The 24,585-nt window shown below is 39.7% G+C and overlaps 1 protein-coding gene across 4 annotated transcripts in view; it reads right to left on the bottom strand.

The window, feature by feature from the left end:
- Positions 1 to 24,585, bottom strand: part of il1rapl1a (interleukin 1 receptor accessory protein-like 1a) — a 174,166-nt gene that overhangs the window by 3,530 nt on the left and 146,051 nt on the right. Inside the window, exons 7-11 of one of the 4 annotated variants that reach the window (XM_044019149.1) lie at positions 12,463 to 12,595; positions 7,758 to 7,903; positions 4,754 to 4,900; positions 1,759 to 1,929; positions 404 to 448 (exon numbers count right to left, since the gene is read on the bottom strand). In XM_044019149.1, coding sequence (XP_043875084.1) covers positions 404 to 448; positions 1,759 to 1,929; positions 4,754 to 4,900; positions 7,758 to 7,903; positions 12,463 to 12,595 — 642 coding nt within the window. The remainder of the gene's footprint in view (positions 1 to 403; positions 449 to 1,758; positions 1,930 to 4,753; positions 4,901 to 7,757; positions 7,904 to 12,462; positions 12,596 to 24,585) is intronic. The other 3 variants (XM_044019150.1, XM_044019151.1, XM_044019152.1) reach the window with 3 other exon arrangements.

Raw genomic sequence — 24,585 nt, 5'->3', positions numbered from 1 at the left:
CAGTGGACCATTGCATGGATACACTCAACAAATACTTTTACTTAAATAGTAATTAAAGTAAGGTTAAAAGCAAACACTTTCTTAACTCATTTACTTAAGTAGAAAAGTTAATGTGTTACTTTAATTGCTACTTACATGTCTGTGTCTTTATTTGTACTTATACTTGAGTACAATGTTTGGCTACTTCTCCACCGCTGCCTAACTGAAGCACTAAATGGCTACAGATGGGGTGGGTGAGTGACTGACTGATGACTACACAGTCAACAGGATTAGGCTGAGCTGAGTGGGTCTAGTGCTTCAGATCACAAAACTGCAGCACCACTCTAAGCATCTCCCTGAAATCTCCCTGAGAGCAGGTAAATGACAGCGGTTGACAGCAGAGGAAAAGACTGAGGGCGAGTACCTCCAAAGAGCCGCGTGTCATCCTGGTAATGTTCATTCGTGAGACCTAAACATAAACATTTTCACATTCAGGTCACAGGTGGAACACAGCACACACACACAAAAACATAACTCAACACATTAGTTAAAGTGGCCACTTTTTCTATTGCTCATCTATTCATTTCACATATGATTAATCATATTCCGTGTTTCCCTGATTGGACATTAATCTTCTACAATTTTGCTTGGCAGTGACGCTAGCGGCGATTTTCTTTGGATAAAAGGGAAGAGGCAGTGCAGTCAGCGGGGCTCAGAGCCTTTGCACATTTCCCTCTGATGTTTAATTCTGTCTGGACCAACTAGGACGTGCTTGCGTTTTATCAGTTCTACTCGAAGCACACAGTAAACACACAGCATCACTCCTAACCAGAGATCACTGTGTACCACTGGCACAGACTGGCACGACTATGCAAGAGTTAGCACGCATGAGAATATGTTCAGACAGATTTTTATTAATGCAAGGATGAAAACCGCGGAGAATGATACATTTGTTCAACATATCAACTCCCACTACACACTGCATGCTGTATTCCCATACTGATAAAACACAGCATGGGAAAAGCTAGTGAGAAATAACATAATCTTCTAACATTATCCGGAGAACTTTTAAGAAATACATGAAAAAGAGATTCTGGTTTGACAGTTTGGGGGCATATTTTTTTTACCTTCTCTCTTAAAGGTCCAGTGTGTAAGATTCAGTGACATCTAATGGTGAGGCTCTAGATTGCAAGAGACTATTCATCCCTTCCTTTCTCAAGCACGTCAAAGAATTATGGTGGCCTTTTATCCCAGAAAGGATATTGTTTTCTTCATTTGAGTAGGAAGCTTCTGCTTCAAAAAGTACATAAAAAGGCTTATCATATGGCTATAGAAATAATAATACAAAAAAACATCTTAAAGGGATTATAGACTTAAACAAACTTATTTATGGGTACTATATTCAACATGACTGGTGGCCTCTCCAGGGTGTCCTATGACTTTGATTGACTCCAGCTCCCCACTTAACCCTCAAATGGAGGATAAAGCAGCAGAAAAATAGATGCATATTCAATTTGTTCCAATAAACTCTCCTAAATGTTACACACTGGACCTTTAATTTGGAGGTTTGGTGTAATTTGTTTATTTCCCCCCAAGTGCAAATAAACTCAAATCTTCCCTATGAGCATGAAACACTGGAACACAAGACAGGGACAGTGAGAAACAACACGGAAGACAAACATCAACAAACGATTTAGACTATGACAAAACATATATAGTCTTGTGACACGGACATAATGTATGTGTTAGCAGGTGTACACAGGTAGTCGCGGTGCTTACTTCCTGTTGGAATGAGGTCTCGATCTGGGATGAAGAGTTTGTAGCCATAGTGTTTCTCCAGGACATCAGGGAGGATCTCCAGGGCAAAGCGCTCCTCCTCCCTGGTCTCTTGACTCCACTGATCAGGGTCCACTTTGGTGTAGGACAGATAAGCATCGTAATCTTTGTTTTCTTTAAAAAACAGAGAAGGAGAGAAGCAGGCAATTACAAATATCCACTTAATGCATTGACCCCCACCACAAAATGTACACAGTACACATACACATACTGCAACTACTTTATTTATGTTAAGATATAATTGCTGAACAGTTACAGTTACTGTATGTTGGTTCAACTTTCACAACAAAGTTTGACTCACAAAATGGTATGTTGATTGATGAGTTTCAATAACTGTTGCATTCAAACATCATTCTTGAAGAATCATCAGATAATGTAATCAAATACATTCAGCAATATTCAGTCCTCATTTCCCACTAAAATGTGTAAATAATACTGAAGTGGAGAGGAGAAAACTTTAATTTCATATGCTGAATATACTTAATAATAATAATAGTCATAAAAATGGAGAGATGAGAATATGTTAAAATGAAGCCAACAAGAGAGAGGGGAACATGAGCTATCATCAAAAAAATGTACTTGACATGGATAACAAGAAATAAGGACCCGACTGCAGGTCAAGTGTGGCAATAGAGTCTCTTAAGCTGTAACTTCTGTCACCATAACACTGCTAATGTCGCTACCAACCCAGATTTACCTCACAGCCCAGCTGAGTCTGTAGAGCTTTGAAAAGATGACTTTTAGGTCCATATTCACTTTCAACATTCGATTCACTGCCTCACTCATGTTTCAGAGAACCGGGGTGAATTTCTGAACCTACAGTTTGCTGCTGTCTCACTTTACTAGAAAAGCTGTTATGCTTCAACCTTCCCTCCATCAGTCATGATGTGAAACATCACTCTGAGTCTCCACAGAGACAAAAAAGCTGCCTTGCCTTGCAATATTAAGGAACGCGGAGAGAGTCGTGTGGAGCTGATAGGATTAATCAGCTTTGTGTGACAATGGTTTAAATGTAACATAATGTATAATGAAAAGTTACACACTACAGCTTTAATAAGTTGCTCGATAAAGAAATACAAACATGAACAAAAAATGTGGGGTGAGTGCCGAGCAAGCCAAAATAACAAAATATTATAACAGCCAGAAATGTGAGGGAGCTACAGAGAAGAAACAAAACAAATGAGCTGACAGAAAAACAAGGGTGAGTGGAGAATATATACCATGGACTGAGAGGAAGCAGCTGGAAACAATCTGATTGACAAACAAGAAAATAAAATCAGATGAGGACAGGTAGTAGTTAACACTCTTGCCATTGCAGCAAGAAGACCCGGGTTTGCGACCAGGTTTCCTCCCACTGTCCAAAGACTTGCTGATTTGGGGATTAGGCAAATTGGACACTCTAAACTGACCGTAAGTGAGAGTGTAAGAGTGGATGGTTATTTGTCTCCATGTGGCCCTGCGATGGACTGGCGACCTGTCCACTGTGTACCCCGCCTATCGCCCTATCTCAGCTGAGATTGGCACAGCTCCCCCCCACAACCCTCATGTGGAGGATAAAGTGGTAGAAGATGGATGGAGATGAGGACAGAATGAGACAGGAAGTAAACAAAATACACATGGAAAAACAAAAACCATTCAAGTCAATTTTCATTCTTAACTGGAAAAAAGGGCTCTTGTTGAAAAGTAGTACCACACCAAAAAGGACTTTGTGGACAGCAGTGTCCATATACATTTGGTCATGTAATGTATATATGAGAAATATATACAGTATGTGCAAATAATAATAATAATAATAAAAAAAAATCATGATTCAAGAACTTCTCTCTTCCCCACCTTGAAATGTTTTCCCTGGAGATGAGAAGAAGAGCTTAAAAGGCGGAAAATAGATGATGGGAAAAAGTATCACTGCTGACATGATCAGTGATTCCTACACTCATTATGCTCTGCAAAAACTAGAATGTGGGCCAGCCGAAAAGAGGAAATAGAGCTTTGCTCAAAACTCTTTGAGGAGCACACGCAGCTTTAAAACTTACTGGAAAGGCCAGGGCTGCGCTCAGTGAGGATCCAAACATCAAACAACACTTTCAAATTAGCAACCAAGCTTGCAAATGAACCACCTAGCAAACTTGGGAAAAAAACTCCAGCTTGAATCAGTGGTCTTTGATGGAATTGCTTAATCATGTGGAGGTTTGAGTCAACAAAACTGTGTATAATAGATAATTCATGCTACTGTAGAAACAATCAAGCGATTCTGATTATGAGTTCAGTCCTTCCAGGATTTCTGAAAAGAGAAGCCCAAAAAAAACAAAAAAACAAGAGGGATGATACTGGGACACAAAAAGATGAATCCTTGCCTGGCGCAAAAGTTAACTGTGTTCTGTAGCGAAAACAAAAAGTTGACCTCCAATTTCAGGCTGTTTATGCTCCAATTTGTCACTGTGAGAAGGAGCATTGAGCCTGTCTAGTCCCTGCATACCACAGAGGGTGGGCATGATTCCATGACATATTGAGACTGATCTCTTTTTAAATGGGCAACAAATTGAAAATCTGTCCCCTCTCTTCCTTATGCAGCCAATGCAGCAATGCATGCACACACACAATCCCCCCTCCACACACACACACACACACACACAGAATTGCATAGCGTGGTAGCGAAAGAGAGAGAGAGAGAGAGAGGAAATGAGCTGCCAAGATAGAACCAGAAAAGACATTTGTATCTACCAAGGAGTGTGTTATGGATAGAGGCTCTGACAGAAGACACCCACACTGACACATACACATAAAACTGCATGTGCATGGGGAAACCAACAGGACACGTTCACACTCATGCTCTCACAATGCTTGATGAACACTGAAGTTTGGACAAAGGAGACGTGATGGAGTGGGGAAAAAAATGCTCGAGCTTGAAATGAGGGAGGACTGATGCTCTCGTCTTTACCTCCGTCCACGTCCTCGCTGCCAAAGTGCCTCCTATAGAAAAGCATCAGCTCGATCTTGTAGCATTTGTAGAGGGAGATGAGGAAGATGAGTAGCAGCAGGATTGCTCCCAGCCCTCCTGCCAGTTCCACTGTGTACATGAGCTCTGCTGAGAACAACACACACACACACACCAGGAGATGTTAAAAAATGCCAAAACAATAGTAGTTGGAACCTTATTCACATGTCTTTATGAATACACAAAAGCAGGTTATTGACTCAAAGGTTGTCTGTGTCCTTTATTGTTGCGTTGTTGCCTGTTAAACTCAGAAGAATGAGGCACTTAAAGGACACATGTACATCGGCTGAAAGGCTGGACAATCACCACTGTTTTCAGAGCTTAGCCCAGAGGGGAGCAGCATTAATCTTCACTGGGAAGAGACACAACGCTCATAATGAGTTTGGGAAAAAGAGAGAGTGCAGTGCACAGAGACACAGTGAAAGAAAAAGCAGATTATGAGGAATTGGATTCATTTCTTTGGCGCAGCGCAGCAATGACACCTTGGCTGTCGTCCATAGTGGGTAATGTAACAATTTTGGACATGGATGGAGGCATTTTCAAAACAAGAGGCTTCAGTTTATTTGTCTCACTTACTCACCGCTCCATCAAAACCGTCTCTGGCATTTCCTCCCCCTTTTCTTTCTCTGTCTCCCCATTCATTTCTCTTCTCTATTATCTTTTCACCATCTACCCAGAGACCCAGCTTGGGGAAGGATGAGTTATGGTGTGTATTAAAGCAGCATTTACCTGGTTGGCTCAGTTAGACCAGGTTCACCTTTTATCTCTGTCATTCTACTGGAGAACTGCATGGTTACTATAGCAACAGCAAATGTATTCTCTATATTATTACACACTTTGTACCCTGTACAGGCACATATCTTTACAATATGATGATCGATTTCTTTTTTTTGTTTCAAATATAATTACACTTCCTTACCACGTTTTGCATTAAAGTTGTGTTACTTTCAAGATACGATCACACATTTAAAGAGCATTTTTCAAATGGGCTGTAAATGATTAAAGTTATTCTGTCTCATAGTATGATTTTTGTATTGAATAAAATGTTTAATTTACTACTTAATATTTGACACATAAATATACTACCCTGCTTAATTTTCTTTGTTAATATGTATGATCAATACTGCTCTATTAGTCTAGCTTAGCTTAGTTTAGTTTAACATGAAAGCTGGAAACTGGAAAAAAGTGGCGACACACACAATCATCATATTTAAAACCCACCAATTTACGTCATGTGTTAAACCAAAAGTAAATCCAAAATGTAACAATGATAAGCTATGATTCTATGAGGGTTATTGTGTACTTCACAGCCCCCTCTCTTACTGCACAGGGGAGTGATATCGATCGTCTTACATAACTCCATACAAACAAGGGCATTCTGTAAAATGTCAAACTCTTCATTTAACTTTTAATTGTGCATGAGTTGGTACATTACACTTGACATTTTTTCATAAATAAAACTAATTCTCAGTCTCAAAAGCTAATTTTGCCATTTTGGCTTTCTAATATGCGTCTTGTTGACCTTTCAAGTGTTTTTTTTAAGTCTTTATTCTTTTAAAAAATATCCCATTACATGAGCTGTTCTATAAAACATATATTCTTCATTACACCTGGCATCTTTAAACCTCCAAGCTTTTTATCTGGTCTTATTCTTATGCTGTGCAGCTTAATCTGATAAAAATAAGGGGTACTGTATACAGCAAGGGTATCTAAAGCACAAGTCAGGGGCCACATACAGAGCAGCCTGATCTCAAGTGGGACGGACGAGTAAAATAATAGCATAATAACGTATAAACAGCAAGAACGCCAACGTTTCCCCTTTATTTTACATTTAATTAATCTTTTCATAAAACATATTATGAAAAACCTGAAAATGTTATGCTTAACACCTGTGTATTCATGTGTCAACTTACAGATCACAGTGGATCTACAAATGTACAAAACATTTAGTCACAGGTGTCTGGAACAAAAAAAATCTAGTATTTCACATATTATGATAAGAACTTCTTGAGAAAGATCTCAAAATTATTTTGGAGTGTTAGCTTTCCTTCTCTGCTTCTGGGGAAGCACAGGGGAGAAGCTGTGGGGGCTCCAGGTTAACACCCTTACTTCTACAGATAAGGGATGAACAGGTGGACACTTAAGTGATCTGGAAGAGTCTGAGTGTTTCTCACAACAGGCTTGGAACACAACACATATTTACCCCACTTCATAGTAACTAATGCTAACTCTGCCCGTACGTCGGCTTCTCTCTCTTCACACATACACATAACCCTTTAATAGCCCGGCTATTAAAGGGGCCACATCATTCTTACAACAGTAGTTTACACAAATTCATCTTGCGGGCAGGATTGGACCTTCTGGTGAGCCGGTTCTGGCCTGTAGGCCATACGTTTGACACCCCAGACTGTACGTGTATGCACACTTTCCTTCCTTCAATGCACGTTAAAAGCTATGACACCATTGTCAATTGTGGTAAGAAACAGCTTCAAAATGAGGGAATGAACAAGAGAAACCAGCGACACACTTTAATGTTACACAAAGCGAAAGCGTTACTCCGTTCATAAACATTTAACGTATGTGTCAGCAGCTAACATTTCCTCTTGGGCTAACAAAGGCCGTTTTTGACCGGCGCTGACCCTTACACTTCACGCTAGGTAGTGGAAACATGTTTTAATGAATTATTGGACAAATTATTATTATCATTCACAGTAAAAACGAAAAGAAAATATTACATTTCTAAAAAAAGGAGGAAAACAACCAAACTATCTACATGCTTGTCAGTAGCATCACTTCCCACATCCATGAGCAAATAATAATAATGTGTGTGAGGCTGAGTTTTGGGGAAGTGTGTGGATAAGGCATTCAGAATATCTGTATTTGCGATTGTGGTGCAGCCATGTTTTTAATCTTTTACCAACCTTACGACCTTTTGAAAGTTCCTTACCTCGTCTGAAGAGCTGGATAGTAGCTTGGCGACGGCCGTTACCATTTTCCACATAACAGGAATAATTTCCCAGGTCCTCCTCCTCCAGAGAGTCAATTGTCAAGGAGATGGCCACTTCCTGTTCACCAAGATGCTCCTTGATCACTCTGCAAGAGAGGCGAAAAAATGACTAATTAAACAAGTTTACTGTGTTCGGAGGCAGCAGAAGCTGTGGTCGGACTTCAGGAGTCATGATCTTGAGTGTGCTATCAAAAACCATATTGTGTTACAGTTCAATATGACATAAAAATGGCCGTAAGCGGCATCCTTCTGTTCCACAAATGCATCGTGATGAAGCCCCCTTTTGTGTTACTGTAATTACTTCACGGTATGTTAATTTCTTTCTCTGCAAGCAAAACATATGAGGAATGAAAATCAATAAGGACTCTTCCTTGCCGAGTGTGTGTGTGTGTGTGTGTGGGGTGGAATCAAATAATAGCGATGAGGGGAAAATCTTTTTATAGAGGCTGCCATGGTAACGGAGAGAAAGTAATATTCCATAAAGTAAATGAGTGTCCCCTGCTGGGCTGGTTGAGCCTGATGGAGGAGGAAATGGGGAGGTAATACTCTCCCATACCTTAGATACACTACTTAGCCCACTTTTACAACACTCTTTGGAGGAAACAATGTGCAAATGAGAGCGCAATCAACTCTATTTGTTTGTTTGCTTGTTTATTGTGTGCGTGCGCACATATGTATGCTTTGTAGTATATACTAATTATGGCATGTTGAGAAGGAGTGGAGCAGAATGAGGGAAAAGTGTGTTTATGTGTGAGAGTGTTCAGGTGCAGGGATGTAATGACTCTCAGCCATTACAGTGTCTCTTCCTCCCTTGTCTTCAAGCCAATAAACTGCACATAAGCACAGCTTGTTGACAGATTGGTAATTGAAAGATTATCACAAGCTCTGCAAAGAGAGGTTGAGGTAATGTTAATGATATTTGCACTTTTAGCTGATTTTGTTGTGCAGTGGGTTGGGGGCAGGGGCGCTCAGAGACTTGGGAATAATTCATGTCTCTCCAGGGAGTGGGTACTTTGAAGCATTCCTTTTCACATTATTACACTCTATGAACTTGCAAAGCTCGCTGTGATATCTACCACCCTCATACAACCTGAACAACCTGTGAGTTGAGTGACAGCTCACCGAGCACTGTATATAAAAATTGATGTAGCCTTCCAATTTCAAAAGTTAAAAGGAATACTCAACGATTTGCATCGAAGAATTGTGCTTCTCAACCTCAGTTTCCCCTGAGTTGAGAAATATCTTCATTCTTTTCTTTGTAACGTGCCCACCAGACCACACTTGGTCCTGTTAGCCTAACTGTTAGCAAAGATGGCGGACACTGTTTACATTCTGGGAATGAGGTCCCGTCCCCCTATGAGTGGGTCTAAAAAGTGCAGAATTAGCGTTGCAGTTTCAAGCCTCGGACCAAGGCTTGGACCAAGTGTCACTGGTGGGTTAATGGTCTCGAACTCTATTTTCAGCTTTTCTTCAATAGCTCACGATGCAAAGTTTGTAAATTATGTTCCCATTCAGAGGAAAATAGGCACTAAAGCAAGGCAAATATGTGTACGCCAGTTTGATTGACAGCTGGTAGCATCCAATAGGAGCCTGGTTGTAGGTGACATCGATAAATAACATAATTGAAGCGCTGGTCAAATTGCAAATATTGAGGCTTCACAACAAAATGTTGTTATACAACTGGCAGTGTGTCCATTTTACACACAGACAGCTGGGCTCACTGTGGCTGCATCTGCTGCGATGTTCCTGTTCGTGTGAATCAGACCCACTAAATGTCAGATTTGTAGAACCCCATGTAAATCTTTGTAAAAATCTGTAAAGCCCTCGACTTTTCTTTTGGGTGGTTAGGTTCATTGATACAGAGTTAACAAAATGAATGAAACTTTGTGCTGCTCCAGGCACCATTCCCTTTCAATATTCTATCACTCTCTCATTAGCAGATTCTCCGTTTGCTCATTTCCATCTCATTCATTCCTTTTAAACACTCACCTCGAGAAGGTACCTGCAAAACAACAGCTAAACTGGGTCAACAACATATTGATCAACTTTGTCGTTCTGCTGAGCCGGAATTGTTTCACACATTTATTAATCTCTGCATGCTATGCTAATTTCCAGTCATCCATGTTATGATAACAGCAATAGCCCTGCCCCACTGGCACAAATGAGAATTTAAGGCCTTGGGTTACCATAGAAATGAACTCCAAATCAATAGGCAGCACATTGAGTAAATACATGCCTGCAGAATCTATGAGCCCACTGTATGAGTGCTCTTCTCTCAGCTCATGTTTGCCTTCTTATGCATTCATAGTCAAGCTAAAAAAAAGTGTGTGTGCCACCCTGAGGGACAGAGGTAAACCTTAGAGACATGCCCACTATATCTGTCTTAAAGGGAGAATTGGCTGCAGTTTGAGAACAGATTTGCTGATGCTTAGTTTCTTCTGTTCCTTTCTCTCCATTTCTCCATCTTTTTCTGTGCACTCTGTGTCTTGGACTGCCTTTATGGAAGTGAAACCAAGGTTCTTGCTGCACCTAAACAGGGCTGTTGCAGCAGAAACAGGAGCAGCAACAGAAAGCATATTATCAAATACAGTATTGACCTGCTGCATGAAATATCAGTTTGAATTATTCAAAAGATAACCCCTCATGCAGTGAGTGGGGAATCCTGGTGTCGGGGAGTAATGTATGACAAAAGCGATTGAGTGGGAGGGAGCGGTGAGCAGCTGTGCTGCTTAAAATTAAATTTGTCTCTGTTGCCTGTTCATATCAGTGCAAAAGCAAACTCACTTTCACAGATGCATCTTCTTTACTTTCGTCCTTGGTGACTTGCCATATTTGTTTCTCTTTCCACCTCTCCCCTGTCTGCTCCCTCTCTCTTGCCCTCTTCCCCCCCCTCCTCCCCCCCAGCTCTCCGCGGACCATCTGCATGCTGCTAGGTGGGTGCAGCAAACGGAGATAGCGATAGTGGCGGCAGTGTGAAAAATGGCGGTTGTTAACCATCTGACAGGACTGTCTCCCCAGAGCAGCAGCCTTTCCAAACAGCCCTAATGGGAAACATGCACATGGGCCAAAGAATGGACTTGTTTAAATGTGTTACACCACGACCAGGGGGAGACGTGGAGATTGGCTTGTTTTAAATGTCTTAGAGACCTGGGAATGAGGCTTGGAGAGCAATTTTCAGTTTTATTGTTAAATGTTACAATCATAAAAAAAGCAACAACCCAACATTGAGTACATTCGTCTTTAGTGTGCGATGTTAGGGCAGATATAGTTAGATATATACCCATTTTGGACAGAAAGCAGGGGATAGACTGCAGATAAACTGAAAGTTAAAAATGAGAGAGACAATATTCAGGAGAGAAAAACATATCAGCTCCCTGTGTGGAAACAGAGACCCACTTTTTAATAATGTCCAAAGTGCAGAGCAGTTGATAACATATTTAATCGTGCAACATTTTCCCTTGGTTCAACCTCATCCTATTTCCACTGCTCCTTTTCCTTTAAAGAGCAAAAAGTAAATGAAACGTAAAGCACCAAAACAATACGATACATGAAGGTTTTACTGTTTTTCAGGAGGAACAAATAAAATACTGATATGACACTAAGACATTGCCTTTGTGTGATTGTTCCATCAAGTTCATTTTCTTTTTCTGGAGTTTGTTTGAAACTGAAAAGCAGCAAGAAGTGGGCCATCAACCATGACAGTTTATAGAATATACAATTTCTTTGGTGGAGTGTAGTTTGACAGCGAACAAGTCTTCTGATTCTTACATAATGACCATAATGGTCTTAAGACATGAAATTGCTTGTGCTTTAGAAAATCTGTTGTGATACACAATTCAAAAACTTTATTTTGAAATGCATTTCCAATGTTGTTGTCAGAGCTGGTGATAGAGCTCACAAAGGCTGTTTTGTGTTTTTTTTTTAACTGTCCTTGTGAGCATTAACACTGGCTTCAGAAAAAACTTTTTTTTTTATGGAAAATACAAAGACACCTCACTTTTTCCTTTTTCTAAAAGTATGCTGTACAGGTTTGATGTGTATTTTTCTTGGTGTGATCATTTTCTTTGGACAACACAGCTGCTAAATCCAATGAGGCTTGGGACAAATAATCAATATGGAGTGCAGCACAACACAACACACATACACCCATACAGTTGTAGTGACACGTGTGGCGGTCAGCCATTTAAATGAGGCTGATACACAATAGCCTACATGTTGATGCGTGTGTGTGCTTAGCTTTGTTTTTGTCATGCAATGATGTCATGTAATGCTCCTGCAGATTTATAGTATTTTGCCAATTTACAGTCATGTTTATTTGCAGTTGCACAGATATTGTGAGGTGTAATACATCATCCAGTTACCACTTGTTTTCCCTGATACAAAAAGTAATTTAAACAAAAGAATGAAAGTGTCAAAATATATGAACGATGATGTAAAACAAGCTTCATGTCTCTACATGATGGAAGGCAGCCGATAGTCTCTGCAAAGTGCTTGGTTTGATGTACGCAATTTGGAGTTAATGGGCTAAAACCTGCAAAACCATTGCTCTCATCTTTTAATATTTTCCAGTGAATTCATCCTGAGGCTGCTATTATTTCCTCATTAATGCCAAAACTAATGAAATGATTCCAACACCAGCTCTTACTTGATGTCGCTTTCCTGGACTCTCTCTTCATCCAGGTCCTCAATGAACTTCTCTCCCTTCATCCAGTAGATGAGTGGACTGACGTCACCGCTGTAGCCAAAAAATGCCCGGCAAGTGAGGTTCAAAGCACTCCCTGCAAAGACAGAAGACAACACACCAGTCAGTCAGTCATCTAACCGCTTTATCCTCCACCAGAGGGTCGCGGGGGGTGCTGTGCCAATCTCAGCTACATCGGGCGATAGGCGGGGTACACCCTGGACAGTTCGCCAGTCCATCGCAGGGCCACACACAGCTAGAGACAAACAACCATTCACTCTCACACTCACTCCTACGGTCAATTTAGAGTGTCCAATTCACCTATTCCCCACATTGCATGTTTTTGGACTGTGGGAGGAAGCCGGAGAACCCGGAGAGAACCCACGCACACACAGGGAGAACATGCAAACTCCATGCATAAAGGCCCTTGTTCCAACCGGGGCTCGAACCCGGGTCTTCTCGCTGCAAGGCGAGAGTGCTAACCACTACACCACCGTGTAGCCCGAAGACAACACACCATCAGGCTTAATTGTCCTGCAAGCATGCACACACACGCTCTGTCGTAAATGGTCACATGATTGAACTTGATATTTACAGAGCCTTTAAATTGTATGGGAATGTACAGCTGCGATTGAAGCAAGCAGTTTGCTTCACATGGACTCAAGGGGAAACAACTCTTGAAATGTTTTGATTCTGTTTTCATGTCAGTGGGACACACATACAACATACTGATCCGAAAGCAAGAAATGAACACATGATGGCACTCAAGAGCTTCCCAGATCTCCCCAGAGACCATAAGAGGAAAGAGTAAAAACTGAAGTGAGAGGAGACTAATGGTAAGAATATATTATTCAGAGTTGCTGCTTGGTGTGAAGGAAGGTCAAGAGTCTACAGCTGCAGTTTGCTGAGAGAACATACGTGGGAAACTAAGAAATTGTCCCCAAAGGGCAAATTATGGCTTTTTTTGTTCTGGAATACGACTGATTATTATCTTGGTGCAACAAAGAGGGCAAGTTTTCAGAAGGAAGAAAAAAACATATATTCATACATCAATTTAAAGAAAGCTTTCTCCCACATTTGCATTATTAAAATCCAATAGTGCAAGTTGTGAGAAGGAGAAGTGTGAGAAGGTAGAACGTGAAACAGTGTTTCCTTCCCATTCATTTGGAGCGGCCGTTGTTTTGTTTCAAGTCAGTGTGATTCGCCGCCTTTTCTCTCTCCTTGTTTCTTCCTGCTTTGTTCTGTACCTCGTGTGTGAGCGGAGTGAAAGTTAACTCGGGTAAACGATGAGTTAAATACTTCTCAAAATGTAAAAACCAGGCTGAAATATCAGTCGCATGTCCTCCATGAACACGCAGCTGTGTGTTTCACAGCCTCTGCTGCAGCACAGCTGTGTATGTTACCCGGGGACATCCATTATTACACATGACATTATGGTACTAATTATATTCCTCGCTTTTTAATCTAATTTTGTTTCTTTCTGTTTTTGTTATATTTAACAAATATATCTTCATCTTATTGTTTACTGTAATCAAACGCTTTTATTTGTATCTCTTAATTTATCACAGGTGATATCATCATCACAATATTTAGTAACGCTATCCTATATGGCCTGATTTCCTAATATTGCGCAGCCCTACGACTGTACACAGGTTCCCCAGCACACTTGGAAAGGAAGGGTGAGGTATACTGAACTGAACGAAAGAGCACAGTTACACAGTTGTCATATTCTGTACAATTGTATATTCACATGTTTATTTTGCATCCTTCTGAAGTGGAATTCTCAAAGCAATGACATGCTGCTGCCTCCCAGTGAACCCGCAGCAACATGTAAACAAGACACAGTTCATGAACGCTCATCATGTACATACAGCTCACTGTATGGATGCTGTGATTGACTCCCAGGCATGTAAGTTTGGGAAGCACCAGGAGAAACGTATTGAGGGTTTGGGGCTTACAAACTTCTCATTGTTTTCAAGCTTTGAACAAATGAAACCCTTTGGATGAGAAATAAAATGTCGTTATCATTTTATTTTAAATTACATGTCTAATTACTACTGATATGTATGAGTATTTGTGTTTATCTTTCACAAGGTTTTCACTTACTTTGGTCCCTCAGTGTGATGATCTTTGTATCCCATAACGTGACACAGCAACTCTGCAACTCTTTTTTCCCCACATGACTGTTGCCAAACATGTCTTATGGCTGTTTTTAAATGACTCTGTGTTTATACTACGGGCATGTGCACTCCACGCCTCTCCTGCCCACAACCAAGACGCAGCTTCAAACAATTTCAGTAGGTCACTCTTAGCACAGAGAAAGTTTTAAGGCATGCAGGGAGGGAGGCTGGGAGGACGCCCATGCAGGTATGAATAGATAGTGCTGCATGTGAGGAACAGCGGCTGACATTTCTAAAGTTCAACAGCCACTCTCAGCTTGGTATTTGTGCACAGTCGGTCTCTACAAAGAATACATGCTGTACCTACAAAACAAGGAACTGTCTGTGTGTATTGTTTACACACAGGCACACATACACATTTGGCACATTTGGTTTATCACTGCAGAGCCATATTTTGCGATGGAAACACTCCCATACTCTCACATATTATAATCATAATTACTATCTTTTACCAGATGTGAAATATTACGCTTCTTTATCACTCATAATCATAGTCTATAATGCCATTTAGCATATTTGCCATACTTAGCCATCCTTTGATATGTGTGATATGTGGACTAGAGAAGTTAGAGACTGACTGTCTAACTGGTTGACAACCAAATCTAGATGAGCAATGTCGGCCTTTATGTGACTGTGACAGTGACATAAAGACAAAAAGTGCAGTTCATTTCCTCAGTGACAGCATGCTGTACTCCCTTGTTACACTAAACAGAAAGTCATAAATATTGTAAATCTGCAGTCATGTCACCCCAAAAATATATTTTCTTCTTAATGAAGTATGCAAATTTTGCACAGGCAATATCCAGTGACAATAAAAATATTAAAGGAAGACTTTAGGTATGAATTCCACACTTAAGTATACATCTGGGTCTTTATAGTATGCTGTATCAGGAATGGCTCAATACCACTTTGTCATGTCTTATACCTATAATGATATAACAACCTTGAGTATCTACCAATACAAACATCAGTTCAATAAAAAATAATATATACAACCATTTTCGTCTTGTGGCAGACATATGAATTCTTGACTCATATTCTGGTGACATGACATTGGTGCATTTATGTGATGTTAATGTTTTTTGGACTGATCTGATTTTGAACAGTATCAGACTAATACCGATAAAGGATGGTCTTTGTTCTGTAGGATCTATAGATTCATACAGACGTGCTTGACAGAGTGGAAAAAAATCAGAAATTATCATGCTACTTCAGCACCATGGACAGCACCACATATTTTTCAATGTATAACAACACAGTCAGGCTACTGATATGTCAGAGCCATCGATTCTAACTTGTGCAACCCTGACTCAAACAAAAGCTTTTATTTTGTATTCAACTGAAAAAACCCTTTCTGGATAACATGGGGAATGATACCCTCCCTACTGTTCAGTTATTTGTGTAGCAAATGTGCGCCGCAACCACGCTGTGAAAAAATGCACAACTGTGCGTCTTTTCTGTGATACAGGATACGAGGTTTTCCCATTTCTCTTATTTTGAAAAATTCCCTGTGTTATTTTACCCCAAAGATCAATGACACACCAGGAAAGTTGTGCTGCTGGCAGTCGTTGCCAAGAGAGGAAGTTTCCACTGAGCTCCCTGGGAATCACAGGAAATTGTTTAAGGCCACATGCTGTCCCATGAAACTGCAATGGCTCCGTTGTTACTTCTCCCACTATTGTTATCACCACATTCATGGATGCACTATGAAAGTTGGACAGTGTGTTCCAAAATGCTGGCTATTGATTCTTATCTTTTTCCTCAATTTGCACTACAAAAAAAAAAAAAAAATCCATCCATTTTTGCTTAGGCCTTAGAGTCTACTTTTAACTGAACTCCACTCAGTATGTCGTTTAAGATAAAAAATCTGCAAATAATGAATCCATACAGACACAATAACAACATACAACCTCCACACATACATGAATCTGTTGAACTGAGTATAAACCAAGGACCTTTTCTTCCTACCAGATGAGTGCCCATACCTTGACTTTAAATTGAGAAAATGTTCCATACTGCATGTGCAGTAAAGCTTACTTGTCTGCCATAAAGATTTAAAACAAACCACAAGGTGCATTTATATATTCTCCTCTGAAAACTTTAAGGACTTCTCATCCATGTTGGCTTAAAAATCATGATTTAAGAGTTGAGTATTGAGCAGAATAAATAACTAACTCCAAAGAAGGAGGATGTGATGAGATCTTCTGATCTGTGCTTTGTCAGCCATTCACTTAGCAAGGTCAAGAACAAATCTCAGAACTATTATTTATTTTGATATAATATATAATTCCATTTATTGCTTGGAGACAGTGGCACTCTCTAGAAGACAGAAGGCGGAGCTGGAGGTGGCAGAGCTAAAGATGCTGAGATTTTTGTTGGGCGTGACCAGGATGGACAGGATTAGATATAAGCTTATTTGAGGAGGACATGGGGACAGTTGGTGTAATGGAAGAGAACACGGGTGAGACAGAGGCACCCTATACCTCTGTAGTGACCCTAAAAGGGAGAAGCAAAAAGAAGATATAGCTCCATTATCTGCTCACAGAAAAACTTACTGTGGGCTTTTCACAATGTTCTGTCCAGATTCACAAATCTGTGTGTGGCGGAAAAGGATTTTTTGTTGCTGTGCCACAGTGGAGTAATATTGGCAGGCTTACTCTGCTACACCTTATCCAGCTCTGCTATTATATCCATGGTCCCAAAACATCCTCAGCCTGCATTCAACACAGCTTCATTTCCCACTAGAGACATTCCTGAATACCCAGAACATTCCAGTTCCCAGCTAAAATAACAGCAACACTATATAATATAGCCCGAGACTTGAGTGTAAATACCCAATATGTATCGTGCAATTCTTCTAGACTGTGTAATTTCATGGTAAGAACAATACATAAAAAGTACAATCAAGGAGTAAGAATTGGTTATTTTTAAATGAAAGAAGAGATTATCCATACTGTAAGTTTACTACAGGTCTACCTATGGGGTATTTAAGTGAAAAGAGAAATAAATTATAGCAAAAACATTTTTGAATTACTGAGTATCTACAGAGTTATATAAAATAAAGGAAAGTTTAGTATATTGTAAGTACTTTTGTAAGTATCTAAAGTACCAAAGTTTGTTTTGTACTCCAGTCTGCGCCTTATGAGCTGCTGTACTGTTGGACCACAGCATGTTCTCATATTGGGATCTTAAATTGGACAAGAATGAACATTCTATGTCCAACAGCTGGATGGATGTCTGTATATTCATAATGTGAACAAAAGTAATTTAAAAAATGGTCCAAGTTATTCTGAATTTCCAACCTTGATGACAATATATTTTATTTCTCCTTTATGTAAAAACACTACGTTGGTACAGAGTACTTTATTTGTTTCAATTTGTTTCTTATTTCCTTAAAATACTCTGTAGGTAACAAGTATACAAGGGTACTAACAATCTATTTTATTTTTACTTTATTTTATATTATCCTGTAGATACTCAGTGATACAAAAATACTTGCTATAATGGATTACTCATTTCCCCTAAATACCTAAGTACAAGGAAACTTACAGTACAATCATTTTCTACTTTCATCTAAAAATGACCAAATGTTGCACCTTTAATGTACTGTAAGTAGTTTATAGGTACTGTTCTAACCATGACATTACCTAGTAAGTCCAGAAGAGTTTCATGATGTTGGGCACTGTAAGGCTACAGGCTATATTATATAGTGTTACCAAAATCGCATACGCATGATTTACAATCATTTCTCCCAGTGTTTCATATCCAGTACGTAATCAGAGAAAGCTATGAAATGTGTTTTCATAGCGGTTGAAAAATACATACAAATATTAGCCAGGTACACAGAGAAGACAATTTTACATTTGGCTGCATGACTCTGTCATTAGCCTCTGAGCCAGCAAACTGCCATGATGTCAAGCCAGTTGAGGTTTGAACAGATGGTGGGAAAACCATTAACCAAGACTGGAACAATGAAGTGAATCATTTGCATGCTATCAAGTTACAGAGGAGGATGAGCACCTTTCAGAAACCCTCTGTTCTCTCCTGCTGTCCCTCACAGCCGTGTCATCATGATTATAATCTATTATTGTTCTTATTATAGTTCCCAGAACAGTTTGTAACACTTGGTAACTTACAAGAATTGTGTGTTTGAGTGAGTGCTACTGTTTATATCCTGACCCATCTGGTCTCAACAATCCATCCATCTTCTACCACTTTATCCTCCACGTGAGGGTCGTGGTGGTGCCAATGTCAGCTGACATAGGGCGGGATACACCGTGGACAGTTTGTCAGTCCATCACAGGGCCACACAGACAAACAACCATTCACTCTCACACTCGCACCTACGGTCAATTTAGAGTGTCCAATTTACCTAATCCCTATATTGCATGTTTTTTGAAATGTGGGAAGAAATTGGAGAACCGGAGAAAAGGTCTCATACCCTTTAAATTAAAATGTTTGTTGAATGGCAAATCAAAACACATACTTCTAGAAACCTTTCCAATTTATTGAGGAACAATAACCGTGTCTGAATACAAGTGTAAGTAATGGAAGCCCCTGGTATCTCAGTGAAGTTGTACTTAACCCTTTAACACCAAGAGTATCGGAGACGACGCATTTGTGAAGGCGTACATTGCATTATTGTAATCACGCAATGGCTTGTACTATCGGAAAAATTCCAACGGTTTCAGAATGGTGAGAAGTTGCAAGTCAATGCCAACGTGTAATTTTTGTAATTACGGTAATTTCACTGTTGCAGGAAGCCGGCTAATCAGTGTCTTTGTCACCAGAGAGCAAATAGACAAAAAAAAAAGGTAGATGTTTCCATTTTTTGGCAGGACAATAACTTTAACCTTTTATGGTTAAAATAAGCAAAAAGAAAAAGTCCAGGTTGAGGTTTAGGTGTTAAAGGATTAACACACAGAGCACAGTGAAATTCTTATTCTGTGAATTATCAAGGTAAATTTTTCATGTAATCGAAGTTTACCCATGTGAGTGTACAATCCATGCAATACAGTTATTGTGTGTTAACTGCATTCGACTACATTCTGCCTTAAGGGAAAATTATTTTGTTTCAGCTGGTCAGTTTGTTTTCTTGCAGTTGAACATGAAGCAACTTTCTGCTCTCATATTGGTCAAACAGCAGGCTGAATGCCAATTGGCGAACTGACGTTAATGAAATGAAATCTTGACTGATATTGTTTCATAACACAGAGGAAATACAGAGGAAGTTTGATACTGGGTCAGTACTTTAAAAGTATTGACGTTTGATACCCAGCCATAAGCAAGAAAGCTAATTTTAGGGGACATTGTTTGTTAGCAAGGTTTAAGTGAAGATGTGTGTGTAGCGGTCTCTGACTTCTCACTGAGACCTAATCCTGGCAACAACTATAGCCAGAAGTCATGCTTTCTAACGTATACTGTAACACATCTTGTTCACCTAAGGGAATTTTTTTTACCATTCTTCTCTGCAGATCCTCAACATTTTTGTCAGGACCATCAATGGACAAATATCTCCAGAGATATGCTCTCTAATGTTCAGTCACAGATGCGGTCAGATTCTTGTCCACCTCATGGTCCTTCTTTCCATGGTTCACCTGAACAAATGTCTTCAGTATAAGAATTAAACTTGACTTATTCTTGCATGAGGTGGTGCACCGTGGTGCAGACCTCTGCGGGACACATGAGATCATGCTCCACATCGCAAGGAGAAATTTAAATAAACTGCTCTGGATTAAACAAGAAGCCACAGAGATAAAAATCTGCCACCGGATACAGTGGTTACTGAAATACATACTGTGAAGCATTTTGTTTTTCAAACACTATACCCTCCTTTTGTTTCGTTTTCACATCTCACACATCTTAAACTACATTAAATTAGTAAACGAGATGTGTGATAGACGTGGGGAATCTCTGTGTCTCAAACAGTGTTTGGTACAGCTTACCTGTGACTTCTTTTCCTGTGTTACTTTGTTAATTCACTCATAAAAAAAAAAAAAAAAAAACTACTCTCAAAGACTCCAGAACCAAGTGATCGTCTCTCCGGTCTATATTGTTGCTTATAAACACAAATCTAAATGGTAATTTTTCTTTTCCCCAGACACTTCCATTGCACGCATTACTGGAATTACACAAAAATCAGAGGTGCATGACATTGTGCTGCGAAAACTTTGGGAGCTCTCGCAGCCAATGCGACTGTAGTTAGTAAAAAACAGGCTTTATGGAGCCACTGTGCTCAATGCCTAGACACAATCCTGTCTCTGTGCTCTGCAGGCAATTAGTTCACCACGAGGCTTGGTTTTTGCTCTGATTTGAATCACTAGCTGTTTGATTTGATACCTTGCCTCGGTGTGGATTATACTACCTGCCTATTCATGAAAATCAAGAATCAAATTCCACAACAATTTCATTTTTTAGGTTCACAAATAAACATGCGCTGAACGGAACTGGCAAATCCTGTAGTGAAAAATATATCCCACTGACTGAATCTGTGCCTCGTACAGCACAAAGGCATGATTATGTGTGTTTCTTTATATTTACACATGTCTACGCTTTCACACATGTGTGGGCGTGGAACAAATCCATGTAATCTGAGTTATTGACATCCTTCCCGTGGCTGAGAGTCTGATGGAAAGGAGATTTAAGAGCCAGCCTTACTTTTATTCCTGCTTGCTTGAGAAGCCAAACATAATAATAGATCAATATACACTCAGGGAAATATGCTCATTGTTTTTTCTTGCTGTGAACATACAACTCTGATACCTGGAAACCAAGTATGAAGGTACAACAGGCAGCTAATTAGCTCACTGTGGCTCTCTCTGACACGCCAGAGCTTCCACAACTCACTAACAGGTTGCAGCTTGTTTGTTTGGTCACACTGATTTCAGACTTGTCCTCACCTTCCACTGAACCACTGATCTTCTCATATGACTCTTCATCAACACTGTTGGCTGTGGTCACACATGCTGCTGACCTTTAACCAGGAGGACAGGTATTAAATTACACTTTAAAATGAAAAGCAGTAGGGCTGAATGATTTGTGCTCTGTCTACCTGCCTATCTCATTATTTTGTCGCAGAATAATCATTTCCCAGGTTGCACAGTTACCCGTTCTAAGTGTTTGCTTCTTGTAAAACAAGAATAATTACGTTAGCCGACAGGGGCAAACGCACTGCAACGAACCAAAACACATGCAGGAGGAGAAATAAGCTGCATATTCTCGCTGTGGATTCCCAAAACACCGGCAAGTCCCAAAACTCTGTATGCAGCTTGTTTCCCCTCCTGCATATGTTTTGGGTAGATGCAGTGTGTTTGCCCCTGCCACCGTAAATAATATCTATTTTTAAAACTTGTCACTAATGATTGTATGTCCTGGAGGACAACAGGACACCAGATAAAATGGACCATGTGCTGGAAGTTTTTCATTATTGGAAATGTTGAGAATAATCTAAATAAACAAGTTGGCAAACTGGACTAGATATTTAAATAAATAGATGTTGTGAACATCACTAACATCTTCTGTTATCTTTTATTTACTGAAAATGTTCATAATTTAGTGCTATTGATTGAGTAATACCAACAGCCATACATGACTAACTGACTAACATGGATAAGGGGAATACTGGCAATTACCTTTACCCACTTCACACACTGGAAATCTCTTGTTTTGCTATCCATCTATTCTATTGTATTATATTATATTTGGATTAAGGAATTTTGAAATGCATATTAAAGAGGCCAGCTGTTGGGAGAAACAGTCAGGGACCACATCTAGTTGAACACAAGCAAACCTTGACTGGGGACGAGTCTTTGGCTCGGGTGAGCAAGTGAATGAAAAGATAAATTGATGAGCGGGTGAAGGGAGTGCATTACATGGGGTCATAGATGTGATTAGCATCAACATTTGCTACACGTTTAGCTGATTTCACAGTATTTGGGATAATTGCTCTTTGCAGAGCTGGCACTCAGACAGACGGGCAGACGAGACATTCTTTCCAAACCAGAGGAGAGGGGAGGAAAACAAACCTTGCAAAGAAAACACTCCAAAACCAGGACAGATGCATGGCACACAGTGAGATTGACAGACACGCAGACAGGAGGGCAGATGAATGAACAGACATGCCAAAGAAAAAGAAACCATGCACAATAAAACTCACAGACATGAATATACATGAACACACACGTCAATGTCATTTCTGTCTTTTCTTTTTCTGCTAGACTCTAGTGAATAGGACCCTTGTCTTTCAAACTTTAATGAGTAGGTTTGACAGCCACTGCCATGTTTTATTTGTAGAATAAGCTACAATCTGGTGTGCTTTTTTTTGAATAAGTCATAGTAAATGTGTTTGATGTTACATAACACACTCCGGCATGCAGCACAACCCAGTGTTCTGTTACTTTTACATTTTTAAGGTAGGACAAAGGCTGACAGAGGAAGAGATGCTACAAGCTAGTACATCCCTCAGCCTGAGTTGAACTTTGTTCCATCCTCATTTGTTTGATTTCTGTTTGTTTTGTTGTTCTTTGTGCAGTATATGACGCAACATAGGCATCAATCACAAGGAAATATAATATAAACAAATCACAACTTTAACAAAACAAATCATAAAACTGCATAAAAACTCAAACAAAAACCATTACAGGTAACAGATCTACAATCCCATGATATAAAAGTTTTCACAGTTGACAGTGAATAATTATGGCACTTTTCCACTATACAGTTCTCGGCATGGCACACCTCACCTATGGTTTTCCATTACTATAGCATGAAACTGACATGACTTTGTTTTACACGCGACACACACAAGATAGTGACTAGTGACACATATAGTATCTGTTCAGGTCGCTTGGAACCTCGCCAGAGCAGGTACTAAAAAAAGTACCAGGTACTATAGCTAATGGAAAAGCAAAGAACAAGCAAACATGCAAACTGTGTAGTGGAAAAGCGCCATTAAAAAAAAAACACTCTCGTATTTACATCACATTACAAACTCAGGACTGGCATTTCCCACCAGTTTTCTCTCAGAGTACTCCACCAAGGTTACCACGGAAACAGCTGCATGCATCATCTCCTTTTTTCATCTCGTCTGTTGGTAAGTACAGTTTCATTTGGCCAAGCCTTAAACATGGTGATGTAGTTGTCGTAATACTGAGATTTCTCTCAAACAAAGTGCACACAATAGAGCACAACAGACAAGGCTTAAAGTTTGATTTAATTACTGATGACAACAGTCTGCTCTAAGATCCTAGCATTCACTGGAGACTTCGAGATTTCACCAGATTTTGATTTGATTTCTGATTTCTGGCTTCCCACACTGGCTGCCCATATGTACATGTCTCAGACTCACAGTACAGCAGATAAATGTGAAAAGAGCTCTCTAGCAACAAACTCTCAACACACTGTGCATCAATCTGCACAGTAAAGGTCTACGATCTAAATGATGAAATCATAGAAAGTATCAGTTTGTACCTTTTGTGTGGGAAATGAATAAAATAATAATAGAATCAATATTGTCTTTGGGCAGTGAGTCATCAGATCACAGGAGGAATTGTGTCTTGCTTGTCAGTGATATTGGAGTATAATCGACCACATACTGATTACAACGTGATTCACTTCAAAACTCTATTTTAAGTAGTTCAAATGTTATTTTGGTGGTTGCTATTTTAGTTTGACTTGAACACGCTTTGATGTAAGCTAAAGCAAAAACTATGGCCTCTACAAGGATTTTGTGGTGCGTTGTCACTGTGCTACAAAATACAATTGGCCACCAGTTTGACACCACTGTTATAGGTTATGGGGTTGCTCTCGTCATGACTTAACAGGAAAAATAAATAAATAATTGGCTTTATTACAAGAAAAGAGAGAGACCAAGCAGATCTTTGTATCAAAATACTAAGATTAAATACCG

This window comes from Solea senegalensis, linkage group LG2, assembly GCF_019176455.1.
Source record: "Solea senegalensis isolate Sse05_10M linkage group LG2, IFAPA_SoseM_1, whole genome shotgun sequence".
NCBI classification, from domain to species: Eukaryota; Metazoa; Chordata; class Actinopteri; order Pleuronectiformes; family Soleidae; genus Solea; species Solea senegalensis.
This window is presented reverse-complemented; position numbering and strand designations above follow the sequence as displayed.